The following is a 14,417-nucleotide window of genomic DNA, read 5'->3' as shown; positions in this document are numbered from 1 at the left end:
CATGGGCCTCTTGTTAGCTCTTGTGAGCCAAAGGCTCAAAGAGCTAATGCTATGGCCATTTGTTTGATGTATGTAAACTTTTTAGCTCACCTGAGCTGAAAGCTTAAGTGAGCTTTTCTGATCACCAGTTGTCCGTCGTCTGTCTGTCCGTCCGTCTGTAAACTTTTCATATTTTCATCTTCTTCTCAAGAACCACTGAGCCAAATTTAACCAAAGTTGGTACACAGCATCCTTGGGTGAAGGGGAGTTTAAATTGTTAAAATGAAGGACCAACCCCCTTTACAAGGGGAGATAATCAAGAGAAGACAAAAATAGGGTGGGGTCATTAAAAAAATCTTCTCAAGAACCACAGGGCCAGAAAAGCTGAAAGTTCTATGGAAGCATCCTGGGGTAGTGTAGATTCAAAATTCTTCAAATCATGGCCCCCGGGGGTAGGGCGGGGCCACAATAGGGAATCAAAGTTTTACATTGAAATATATAGGCAAAATCTTTAAAAATCTTCTTCTCAAGAACCAGTGGGCCAGAAAAGCTGAAACTTATGTGGAAGCATCCTGGGGTAGTGTAGATTCTCTTCAAATCATGGCCCCCGGGGGTAGGGCGGGGCCACAATAGGGAATCAAAGTTTAAAATATATAGGCAAAATCTTCAAAAATCTTCTTCTCAAGAACCACTGGGCCAGAAAAACTGGAACTTATGTGGAATCATCCTGTAGTAGTGTAGATTCTAAATTCTTCAAATCATGGCCCCCGGGGGTAGGGCGGGGCCACAATAGGGAATTAAAGTTTTACATTGAAATATAGGCAAAATCTTCAAAAATCTTCTTCTCAAGAACCACTGGGCCAGAAAAACTGAAACATATGTGGAAGCATACTGGGGTAGTGTAGATTCTAATTTTTTAAATCATGGCCCCTGGGGGTAGGGTGGGGCCTCAATAAGTATTACAAGGGAGGGAGGGTCTGGTGAAGAACAGCAGGGCCAAAGAAACTCAGGTGAGCGTTGTGACCCATGGGCCTCTGTTAGAATATGGGCCATAACTCAAGAACCCCTTGGCCAATTATTGTCAAATTTGTCATAGTGTATCCATGGCCCAAGGGCTCCCGTTTTTAGTAAACTTAGGGTTGTGACCCATAAACAAGGGGAGATAATTAGGTAAATAAAACCAAAAGAACTGGTTGCTAAAAAATCGTCCTCTCAAGAACCACTGGGCAGATTATCACCAAACTTTCACAAAAGGATGAGGATATATTGTAGATTTAAATTTGCATGGGGAATCGCCCTGGGACAAAGGGCTTGGTCTCAAGGTCACTTCAAAGTTGACCAAAAATTACATTTATTAAAATGTTGATATTTTGCTTACTATAAGGACTAGGATCATCAAATCTTGTCAGTTGATGCATCTAAGGACGTCATATCATGTTGACTCAAAAGTAGTTCATGGTTACCTACTTTTTAAATTTGCAGCCATTCTTTTTCAAAATGATTTAGAGGCATATTTTGAACAGTTTCAAGCCTATTATCATCAAACTTTTTTCAGTTGACAAATGACAGAATGAGACCACTGTTCCATAAATTTGCTTGTTGTGTCTTAGGCTCATAATTCACATTATATCTACTGCAATCAACTTCAATGGATTCAAATATTTTTAATGAATTATTATTAAAAAAATTTACTTGAATATATGTGTAATATACTTGTGCATGTAAAAGATTATTTTAACATGTTACAAAAATTTAAATATATGTGTCTTTTTCCCCCCTTGTAAAACACTTAAATAAATGAACGCAAGAAGTATAGTAAAACCATTTTTTTCTCAATTTCAACTGGACCAAGATTAAACATCAAGATATCCAATGACTCCAGATAACCATGCAGGGTAAAAGACTTAAAGAATAAGGGGTTGGGAGTACCAGCTCACTTTGCCATATAAATGGTACATGTATTTAGATATCGGTTTTTGAGATAATGAAGTTTAACTTTTAAGTTAAAGGCTAAAAGAGAGGTTATGTTAAAATTTTCCACAAGTGACACCGTATCTTACTGAAATCATCCCTGTGCATTTCTTGTAAGAGTATTTTTCTACTTACTGATTGTCATAGAATGGATATCCTCAATCAGTAACACATATGGATTACTTACTATGTAGCTATGCTGAGTAAATGTTTTGTCAAGCAATTATTATGACAGTGATGTAGCAAAACACTGATGATTCTGTAGTATGACACGTGTTACTAACATGATTGCATCAAAGATGTTAGATGAATAGAAAAAGTCTAGAAATTAAAAATCAAAAGTCAAAATTCGAGAAATGAGGGTCTGGGAGTATTAGTGTTTTGGATACAATTTCAAGAGTACTGTTGGAGAGAGCACAGTTATTCAGAATTATATATCCTCATGCTCACTCCAGATTCAGAGTTCCGGAGATGAGGTCTCCTGATATTTGGGTCAAAGAAGAAAGAGAATGCTAGCAAAGTTGACAATCTAAACAGAAACATGTAACCTTTAGGTGGAAATTAAACAAATATTTATCCTTTTATTACGACGTCAACTTACAAGCTAATCGCTAAGAAGGAAGACCTACTCGTTGCTTTGCAACGAGCTTTGCTCTAGTTAAGGTCTTCCGTCTCCAACGGAAGACCTTATTGTTTTCGTTCGGTTTCTTTTTCCCTATTATTAAGTCTTCCGTTCACAACGGAAGACTTATAGTGATTGTATTGTTTCTTTTTATTATTATTATTATTATTATTATTCCTCCCAAATTTTGTGAGCGCGATTACTCAGAGATGGTTGGATAGATTTTCACAATTTTTCACATGATAGTAGGCTGATATATGAAGTTTATATAAAATTCCGTTTTTTGAAAAATTCACTTCCGGTCCGAAGTTACGGCCGAATTTCCAATTTTTAAATGGACTTTTGTCCGGAATTTTTCTCGAAAACGGTTTGAGGTAAAGATGTGAAATTTACAGGAGTATTAGATCATGACATTGTCTTTGTTTCGAAGTTGTTTTCGTGTGCTTCCGGTACTTCCTGTCCGAACCGGAAGTGAATTTGTGTTTGGTCAATTTTCAACTTTTTTGTTTTTTGATATTTTTTCAAGATATTATTATGTTTAACAGAGGTTATTCTACAAATACTAAATATATAATTTGTTTTAAAATTGGATTGCGCATTTTCTAGATTTTAGGTACCGTCATTTTCCCCATTTACCTAGTGTGTATACAATGGGCAAAGAAAGATAACTCTGACTTGTAAGTGAGAATAGAACTTTCGAGATAAAGGCGGAAATAGTATCGATGACGTCAGAGACATATATACTCTCCATATCAAAAATATTTAGACGTTCCATATGCACTCTTCTAAATGTAAGAGTACGTTGGTTACCGCTTCCAGTGCATGTATAGTTTAAAGTTGCCAATGTAGTGTAAGCCTGTATTGACAGTTAATTGATTTACACATGAATATATCTAAAAAAAAATAATATATATGCTAGGTACCTAATTCAAGTAAATATATTATAAGCACTGAATATACATTTATAGTGATGGACAGGCATGCAATTTTATCTATCTCGTATAGTAAGTTCAGAATACGATAGTTATAAACTTTCTATAATGTAGACGATTTATTATTCTCTATGATTTGAATGCGAAATTATCCCGATTTCCGAGTTTTATTTTCGATATTAAAAAAATATTACATACATTCAAAAAGGAATTGAGCGATAGAAAATTGTAATACAGTACTGTTTTAAAGCCTTTATAAATAAATTGATATCTGCCACTTAAAAGAAAGAAAATCAATCTATAGATTAGATTTGGTTATTACATGTATATTTGATAAAAAGTTAAATTATTTATGACATGATCTATACTCTATATACCCAAGGAATTATAAAAGATGTGAAAAGACGATTCTTGGATTCTTGTGAAATACTCTCAGAGTTAAAAAAAAAATATGTGAAAACGCGATTCTGTGTGAAATAATGGTACGCTATATGTTTCTTTTGAAAAAAAAAAACATGATAAAAAAAATTCCCAGGTCTGTTGATATGTGGGATAAGTATACCGGAATGAACACAGTTTTATGCAATGATATATAATTATGTACATGCAACTGACGTCCGTACTTTTCCTTATAATTCATAAAACATAAAACTATCTAATTCCTTTGAAGCCTCCTCCCCTCCCCCCCCCCCCGTCTTGATTAATATTTGGAGACGTTCGTGCAGCTAGGCATTTGAATTATATATTCGTTTTAGATTTAAATCTGGAACATGTGAATATAATTACCATTTACATGTATACAGAATTTCATATTCTATAATGGTAGATTTGTCATTATGAAATGTTCAATTTACGTCTGAGAGAGAGAAAGAGAGAGAGAGGGAGAGAGAGAGAGATTCCCTCTTAATCCCGATCCTCCTATCCATTTACATAGACCAAAAATTAGTTCTATATCGGTCACACCCATTCTTTATTAAATGTTTTCTGATTTCATAGTCAGTCATGGTCACATCCTGTATATTTTTCAGCTTAAAAAGTATCACACGAAGTGCACGTGTGTTGACCTGTCAATCAAAATCACTTGACGCTGTATGCACTGCAATTAAGTAGCCTGAGTTTGAAATGATCTTGAAGTACGATCTTCAAGTAAATCTGATGCAACAAACTTGTAAAAAAAAATAGAATAAAATAAAAAATAAAATATTCGGTATTATGAACTTCGATTGTGGGACGTGGAGACCGGTCCTTTGGATGAGATCGTATAAATCGAGGTCCCTTGTCGCAGAAGGTGCTGGCATAAAAAAGATTCCCCACTGCTCAATTGCGATAAGTGCCAAAGTATAGGACAAAAATTTGCTGTCTCCACCGGCGAGTGGTGGCGTCTCCATGTGAGTGAAAAATTCAAAAATTCTGGAGAGGGACGTTAAACAACATACGTATAATCAATCAATCAATCAATCAATCGATTGCTGAAGAATTGCTGTAAATGAATAATCTGTCTTATAGGTATGCTGTCAAATCTTGATATTATAACTTTACAAAATTCAGTGACTTTACGTTTAGTGTGATACTAACTTAATTCATTATATTTTTTTATAACACCATCACAATTATGTTAAAATATACACACAGTGAAGTTTATGATAGTACGGTGTTCGTTCGTCTGTTTGTTTGTCTTAGAAATGATTGCATACAATTTTTTTTTTAAATTGCTAATGATATACGTATATCTCTTATAGCTGCCAAATGTATTATACAAGATTGATAATGAAAATCAAAGTACCTTAAGTACTGAAAGGACTTTTTTCCAGTTATTTTTTTCTTTCACAGTAAATATGATATGTATGTTTTTTACACAGAAAAAAAGCAAATTCTTACAGATTTAGAAGAACGGAAGACTTTTTTGTTGCCATGGCAACAAGAGTCTAGTTATTATTATTATTATTATTATTATTCTTACCGATTTTGTGCACGCGAGTTCTCGGTAACGTCTTGGCCGATTTTCATGAAACTCTCAGATCTGATAGGTATTGATCTGAACCTTATTGGAAATTTTTTTCGCTGATGACGTCACTTTCCATCTCGAGATATTTAGGATTTTCTGATTTTCAGAGGGTCGGCTTGTCCTGGAAACTCCTCCGAAACGACTTGAGATATTGAGTCAAGATTTTCAGTGAAGGTAGGGGAAGGATTGTAGATTTGCAGGCAGGTGTCCAAATCTCTCTAGCGCAAAAGGCGCCGAAGCTCGGTAGGACTCAAAAAATGTCTCAGAAACATCTCACAAAATTTTACACCTTTTCTTTCATATCTTCATAAATGTGAAGAATTTGTTAAAACATATAGAAGAAAAGTTGAGCAGATTGATACGACCTTTCATGTGATATCAAGAAAATGGGGCTGACCAGTCAAATTAGGGGCTCAGAGGGGCCAAAAGTCCTTCATCTATAACTCTTCAACGATCAATAATTTGTAATACATTACTGAAGCAAAGATGCTTATCTTAACGACTTACAACAATATATGATAAGATTCTGATCATTTGTTACGTAATAAGGGGTCAAAAGGGGCCAGAATGCTAAATCTTTGACGCTTTATATCTCGAAAAGGGGGAATATTTTGATAAGCAATACTGAACAAAAGATGTTCAGAATAATGTTCGAAACAATATGCACCCTTTCAATTTTTGTCAAACGGCCCCATTAAGGACTTGGAGGGGTGGCCCCTAAATATTTCAATTCAGCATATCTCAAAAACGAAAAGAAATCTCTGAATAGTTGTTGAACAAAAACTCTTCAAAATCACAAGACCTTTCATTTGATATCAAGAAAAAGGGGCTGACCCCTCAAATTAGGGGTTCAGGGGGGCCAAAATTCTTTCATCTATAACTCTTTAACGATCAATAATTTGTAATACATTACTGAAGCAAAAATGCTTATCTTAACGATTTACAATAGTATATGATAAGATTCTAATCATATGTTACGTAATAAGGGGTCAAAAGGGGCCAGAATGCTAAATCTTTGACGCTTTATATCTCGAAAAGGGGGAATATTTTGATAAGCAATACTGAACAAAAGATGTTCAGAATAATGTTCGAAACAATATGCACCCTTTCAATTTTTGTCAAACGGCCCCATTAAGGACTTGGAGGGGTGGCCCCTAAATATTTCAATTCAGCATATCTCCAAAAGGAAAAGAAATCTCTGAATAGTTGTTGAACAAAAAGTCTTCAAAATCACAAGACCTTTCATTTGATATCAAGAAAAAGGGGCTGACCCCTCAAATTAGGGGTTCAGAGGGGCCAAAAGTCTTTCATCTATAACTCTTTAATGATCAATAATTTGTAATACATTACTGAAGCAAAGATCCTTATCTTAACGATTTACAACAGTATATGATAAGATTCTAATCATATGTTACGTAATAAGGGGTCAAAAGGGGCCAGAATGCTAAATTTTTGAGGCTTTATATCTCGAAAAGGGGGATTATTTTGATAAGCAATACTGAACAAAAATATAGTCAGAATGATGTTCTAAACAATATACACCCTTTCAATTTTTGTCAAACGGCCCCATTAAGGACTTGGAGAGGTGGCCCCTAAATATTTCAATTCAGCATATCTCAACAACGAAAAGAAATCTCTGAATAGTTGTTGAATAAAAAGTCTTCAAAATCACAAGTCCTTTCATTTGATATCAAGAGAAAGGGGTTGATTCCTCAAATTAGGGGCTCAGAGGGGCCAAAACTATTTCATCTATAACTCTTTAACGATTAATAATTTGATATACATTACTGAAGCAAAGATGCTTATCTTTACAACAATATATGATAAGATTCTGATCATAATTTACGTAATAAAGGGTCAAAAGGGGCCAGAATGCTAAATCTTTGATGCTTTATATTTCGAAAAGGGGGAATATTTTGATAAGCAATACTGAACAAAAGATGTTCAGAATAATGTTCTAAACAATATGCACCCTTTCAATTTTTGTCAAACGGCCCCATTAAGGACTTGGAGGGGTGGCCCCTAAATATTTCAATTCAGCAAATCTCCAAAACGAACAGAAATCTCTGAATAGTTGTTGAACAAAAAATCTTTAAAATCACAAGACCTTTTCTTTGATATCAAGGAAAAGGGGCTGACCCTTTTAATTAGGGGCTGAGAGGGGCCAAAAGCCTGTCATCTATAGCTCTTTGTTAATAATATATAAATCAAAAGAATGAAATCTAATATGGTAAGTCTATATATTATTATCTTTTAAGAAAGATTATAGTCAAAATCATATCTCATCTTATCGAAAAATTGGATGGAAGACCTACTCGTTGCTCGCAACGAGATCTCATCTAGTTATTATTATTTTTCTTCCTGGGTACTTTTTTGTCCGTGAGTGATCTCCGAAACTACACATCCGATTGAGGTGAAACCTTTTTAGGGTTAATAGGAATGTTATGTAGATTTGCGGAACGAAGGTCATTTTGCGCGCACGTGCATGCACGTGCGTGCGCGTGCAATGAGTTAAATGACCAATATACTTGATATAGCCATAACTTTCATATCTTTTGATGAAATACTTTGATACTCAGAATATAAGGATATATTAATAGTGTAGACAAGATGACATAGTCAGAATGCACATGCATGCACGTGCGCGTATGCGCATTGATTGAAATAACCAGTAAAATTGATATAGACTTAACATGTGCATTTTTTGATGAATTGCTTTGAAACTCTGAATATAAATACATATAAGAAGTGTAGACAAGAAGACTTGATCAGCGCACACATGCATGCACGTTCGTGCACGTGCGTGCGCGTGCAATGAGTAAAATGACCAATATACTTGATATAGCCATAACTTTCATATCTTTTGATGAAATGCTTTGATACTCAGGATATCTGGATATATTAAAAGTGTAGACAAGATGACATGGTCAGAATGCACATGCATGCACGTGTGCGCATGCGCAATGATTGAAATAACCAATACAAATAATATAGACTTAACTTGTACATTTTTTGATGAATTGCTTTGAAAGTCAGAACATAAATATATATTAGAAGTGTACACAAGATGACATGATCAGCGCACACATGCATGCACTTGCATGCACGTGCATGCGCGTGCAATGAGTAAAATGACCAATATACTTGATATAGCCAAAACTTTCATATCTTTTGATGAAATACTTTGATACTCAGAATATAAGGATATATTTATAGTGTAGACAAGATGATATGGTCAGCATGCACATGCATGCACGTGCGTAAGTGTGCAATGAGTTAAATTATCAATATAATTGATATAACCATAACTTTTACATTTTTTGATGTAATGCTTTGATACTCAGAATATATAGACATATTATAAATGTAGACGTCATTGTCAACATGCAGATGCATGCACGTGCGCGCACATGCAATGCTAAAATGACCAATATACTTGATATAGCTGTAACTTTTATACTTTCTGATGAAATGTTTTGATACTCAAAATATGTAAATATATTCATAGTGTTGATAAGATGACACGGTCATTATGGACATGCATGCACGTGCGCGCGCTTGCAATGCGTAAAAAGACAGATGTACTTAATATAGCCGATATTTTTTATCTTTTGATGAAATTTGAATATAAAGATGTATTAAAAGTGTAGACAAGTTGACATGGTCATTTTGTACATGCATGCCCGTGCGCGCGCATGTAATGCGTAAAAAAAAAAACCAATATACTTGATTGCCTTATTTAATGAAGCTTACAGGGAATGACACCAAAAGGAAGTTGGGGAGCGTTTGGGGAACATCTGTAACGGTCCCCGTTACAATTAATACTAGTTTACTCTAGTCTAAATACATGAAAAAAAGCTTCTGTCAATGAGTTTATATTCCCCGCAAACCAATGCCTTTTAACATATTTTATTCAGTTTAAGCAATGCAAAAACCTGTTGTTTTTTTTGTTTGTTTTTTTTTTAGCTCACCTGAGCCAAAGGCTCAAGTGAGCTTTTCTGATCAAAATTTGTCCGTTGTCTGTCGTCGTTGTCGTTGGCATAAACTTTTCACAATTTCAACTTCTTCTCCAGAACTACTGGGCCAATTTCAACCAAACTTGGCACAGAGTATCCTTGGGTGAAGGGGATTCAAGTTTGTTCAAATGAAGGGCCACGCCCTCTTTCAAGGGGAGATAATAAAGAATTTGTGAAAAATTAATAGCATTTTTTAAAAATCTTCTTCTCAAGAACCACAAAGCCAGGGAAATTGAAACTCATGTGGAAGCATCCTCAAGTAGTGCAGATTCAAATTTGTTCAAATCACGACCCCCGGGGGTAGGGCGGGGCCACAATGAAGGATCAAAGTTTAACATAGAAATATATAGGAAAAACCTTCAAAAATCTTCTTTTCAAGAACAGCAAAGCCATGATAAGTCATATTTATATGGAAGCATTCCCAGGTTGTGTAGATTCAAGTTTGTTCAAATTATGACCCCCGGGGTTAGGGCGGGGCCACAATGGAGGATCAAAGTTTTACATAGAAATATATAGGAAAAACCTTTAAAAATCTTCTTCTCAAGAACAGCAAAGCCCTAATTGGTCATATTTATATGGAAGCATCCTCAGGTAGTGGAGATTCAAATTTGACCAAATCATGACCCCGGGGGTAGGGCGGGGCCACAATGGAGGATCAAAGTTTTACATAGGAATATATAGGAAAAACCTTCAAAAATCTTCTTCTCAAGAACAGCAAAGCCCTAATTGGTCATATTTATATGGAAGCATCCTCAGGTAGTGTAGATTCAAGTTTGTTCAAATCATGACCCCAGGGATCGGGCGGGTCCACAATGGAGGATCAAAGTTTTACATAGAAATATATCAGAAAAACCTTCAAAAATCTTCTTTTCAAGAACAGCAAAGCCATGATAACTCATATTTATATGGAAGCATTCCCAGGTTGTGTAGATTCAAGTTTGTTCAAGTCATGACCCCCGGGGGTAGGGCGGGTCCACAATGGAGGATCAAAGTTTTACATAGAAATATATAGGAAAAACCTTTAAAAATCTTCTTCTCAAGAACAGCAAAGCCCTAATTGGTCATATTTATATGGAAGCATTCTCAGGTAGTGGAAATTCAAATTTGTCCAAATCATGACCCCCGGGTGTAGGGCGGGGCCACAATGGAGGATCAAAGTTTTACATAGAAATGTATAGGAAAAACCTTTAAAAATCTTCTTCTCAAGAACAGCAAAGCCCTAATTGGTCATATTTATATGGAAACATCCTCAGGTAGTGTAGATTCAAGTTTGTTCAAATCATGACCCCGGGGGATAGGGCGGGTCCACAATGGAGGATCAAAGTTTTACTTAGAAATATATAGGTTAAATCTTTAAAAAGCTTCTTCTCAGGAACAGCAAAGCCCTGATAGATCATATTTATGTGGAAGTATCCTCAGGTAGTGTAGATTTAAGTTTGTTCAAATCATGACCCCCGGGGGTAGGGCGGGACAACAATGGAGGATCAATGTCTGAAATAGAAATATATAGGAAGGTATCTTCTAATGAAGAGCTGCAAAGCCATGATTAGTCATTTTGATATGGAAGCATCCTCAGGTAGTGTAGATTCTAGATTGTTAAAATGATGACCCCCGGGGATAGGGATGAGCCACAATGGGGGATCAAAAATTTTTTACATAGGAACATATTGGAAAATATCTTCTTCTCAAGAAATGAAAATCATGTTTAGTCATTTTGATATGGAAGCATCCTCAGGTAGTGTAAATTCAATTTTTTTTCCAAATGATAACCCCCAGGGGTAGGGAGGGGCCCAATGGGGATCAAAAGTTTTACATAAGAACACATAGAAAAAATATTTCTTCTCAAGAACAGAAAAGCTATGTTTAGTCATATTGATATGGAAGCATCCTAGGGTAGTGTAGATTCAAGTTTGTTCAAATGATGACCTCTGGGATAGGGAGGAGCCACAATTGGGGATCAAAATATTACAAAGGAATGTATGAGAAATTTTTTTTTAAAATCTTCTCAAGTACAACAAAGCCATTTGTTATATTGACATGGAAGTGTCATCAGGTAGTTTAGAATTCAACCCCCCCCCCCCCCCCCAACCTCCAGTAATCTTTTCAATACTGAACTGATTTGTGTCTAGCTAATGTGCTCAGGTGAGCGATGTGGCCCATGGACCTCTCGTTTTAAATAATCCACATACATACTATTCTTGCTTCTTATTAAAAAATTACACCTTTGTGTCACTGTAGTAAATGAAATATAACAAAATTCCTCCTTTATTCAATGCCTATGTCAGATAAATGTACCTGTATACTTATAGAAAACATGACACACAGGACTCTGGTTCCATCTACAGAACAAGGAAATCAGGTAAGCAAGAAATAAAATTGTCAAACTAAAAATGTTAATCAATGGAAGGATGCACATCTTCTGTCCAGTGACTTTTAAAGGTTTACATTCTGAGCTATTCTTTAATAAACTCCTGTTACAAAGACTTTCTATCATGTTTGAAATAAAAGCTAAATGAGCATAAAAAGTTATGAAATATTCTCATGACCATGTATACCAAAATGTTACAAAATTAAACTGGCACAATAACTATTGTTATCTTTTTGAATGAAAGCAATCGGAGAAAAAAAAAATCTTTTGACGTTTTAACATTTCAGATGTGATTACAACAAGAGAATCGGAAGAAAAAGAAGACATGTCACTGCAGCTAGAGGGTATAAGTGGAATAAGACTTTCTTATATATTTGTTCTTCATATTAAAACCTCAGCACTAGTACATCAGATTCCCACCGTTGATTACGCTTCATTTCTTTCTTTCAATTACCTGTTGTTCAGTTCGTACCAATTCTCTCATTCTAATGAATACTGTAGATCACCAAATTTTCGTGACACCTTATTTTTGCAAGAAAGGTATTGGGTGTTCATAAGCGAGACAAAATTTTCACGAATTCTGGTATAGGTATATATAATGTATACTAATAAAAATATACGCGAGAATAAAATTTTGGCCAGCAGACCAACTTGCATAATTACACAAAAATAAAGTTCTCCCGAATAAAAAGTGATTTACAGTAATGTTTAAATTTACTGTCTGATCAAATTAATTGTAGTTTGAACTGTTCTGTTACTTGCTATTAAAACAATATGACTCTGCCCAGAAATTGTTCCAGTTGTAATATTGCAAAAATACATGTCTGATAGTCAGACATATTCCTGTCCTCAAACACAGGTCAGGAATAACACGGGGATGTCTTAAAGCTCATGTGCTTCCAGACTAAAAAATGTTTATCCATAACATGTGCCAACAAGCTCAGCCATGTTCAAATGTGTACCAAGAGTGTGTTGAAAGAAAATTTTGATTGGACAAATATCTTTCAGTCATTCTACAGAAACCAATCAAAGTGCTTCATTCTTGAGAACGAGAGAATTGATATGAATGGACCCTACAGTGATAAAAAAAATGAAATGTAATCAACTGCAGGTTTCCAAAGGTGTCTCTGGAAGTGTTCCTTCTCTACTGCATGGCTAGACAAATAGCATTGCATTGCCCGACACCCGGGACAACCAATTTTGTTTGGCGGGCAAGTTATTTGATAACTGGTACCTGCCCTCGGATAAGTGCTTTTCCAGTTAACAAAAAATAATACTCAAATGTTGTTTTGTTTTACCGCTGTTAAAATATAATGAATCACAGCAGAGTACTAGCATCAGTTTTCGATGCAGTTGACCACTACATGGAATACTTGGTAGAACTCCTCTAGAATTATCCATTCATGTCTGATAAAATATACATGAGAAGTAAAGCATGGCAAGTATCGATGTCATGTCGAAAAGTTGAAGAGGATTTTGGACCTTTTTATTGTCATAATGTAAAATTTATGCCATGAATACACATGATACAAACACATGTTGCTGTTATTAAATTGGAGGTGTTGACTGGCGAACACACACAGTCAAACCCTTAATTTACATTCAGGAGTGTTTATCGTAATAAAAATATGTTGATAGAGGTGTATTGTTTTCATTTAAAAAATACAGAGAAATGTATAAGTACATGTTCATGTATATACATTGACATGTACATGTATTTAAAATTCTAAGTTTAATAATCAATGCACAGCACAGATACTAGGAAGTCTCCTTAGAATTAGAAATTTTCCCCTTAATTTCTCCATGGAAGAGTTAAGCGATTGCGGGTCAAGGTTGGTCCTTAATGTAATGATAATGTTTTAATTTCGTGTTATTTAAGAAAAAGGTGGGACAAGCATATTTTTTGGTAGGACAAGTAATTTTATGATGGTAACCTGTCTGAGGGCAAGTTCTGAAAAATTCTATTCTTCTAACCCTGCTACTGAAAGATGGTCAATGTATGAAGATAGCATATTGTTTCTTGGGCTTAAATAATCACAAGAGGCATTCATTGTTGATATTGCACTTCTTTGGCAAATTTTAGATACTGCTTGACAAGAATGACCTTGTTTGCTTTTGACAGTTGAAGAAGCAGTTGATTCTGTTGATGATGATTCCAGTTGTGACAGTGACCTTGACCTTCAAAGTGAAGAGGTCGGTATTTAGATATGTTTGTAAACCCATATGGACGGATATTTTGTAATTTATCTGCTTTACACGTTAGTTACAACTTAAAAGACCATCTAAACACCAATGAAACATATTTTTGGGACATTGAGGAAATTTTGTCAAGTAAAGGTTATAATATAGGGCCAAAATAAAAAATACCTTTGTTTCCCCTAATGCGGCCGACCCAATTAAATCCGGCCGACTGAAAAGTTTTTTTAAAGAAGATTATTCAAATATTATTTTTTTTAAAAGTTTATCAACTTTTATAAAATACAATTTCATCAAAACCCATTCTTATGAGAAAATCAGAATGTAT

The 14,417-nt window shown here is 35.1% G+C and overlaps 1 protein-coding gene across 1 annotated transcript in view; it reads left to right on the top strand.

The window, feature by feature from the left end:
• LOC133198208 (uncharacterized) overlaps nt 1-14,417 on the top strand; it is a 58,081-nt gene that overhangs the window by 40,286 nt on the left and 3,378 nt on the right. Inside the window, exons 3-5 of the mRNA XM_061334333.1 lie at nt 11,835-11,884; nt 12,181-12,237; nt 14,016-14,086. Of these exons, the coding sequence (XP_061190317.1) occupies nt 11,835-11,884; nt 12,181-12,237; nt 14,016-14,086 (178 nt within the window). The remainder of the gene's footprint in view (nt 1-11,834; nt 11,885-12,180; nt 12,238-14,015; nt 14,087-14,417) is intronic.

This window comes from Saccostrea echinata, unplaced genomic scaffold, assembly GCF_033153115.1.
Source record: "Saccostrea echinata isolate AGI-Se365-2 ecotype Australia unplaced genomic scaffold, CSIRO_AGI_Sech_v1 ptg000033l, whole genome shotgun sequence".
Classification (NCBI taxonomy): domain Eukaryota; kingdom Metazoa; phylum Mollusca; class Bivalvia; order Ostreida; family Ostreidae; genus Saccostrea; species Saccostrea echinata.
Note: the sequence above shows the minus strand (reverse complement) of the source record. Positions and strands in the feature narration are given on the sequence as shown.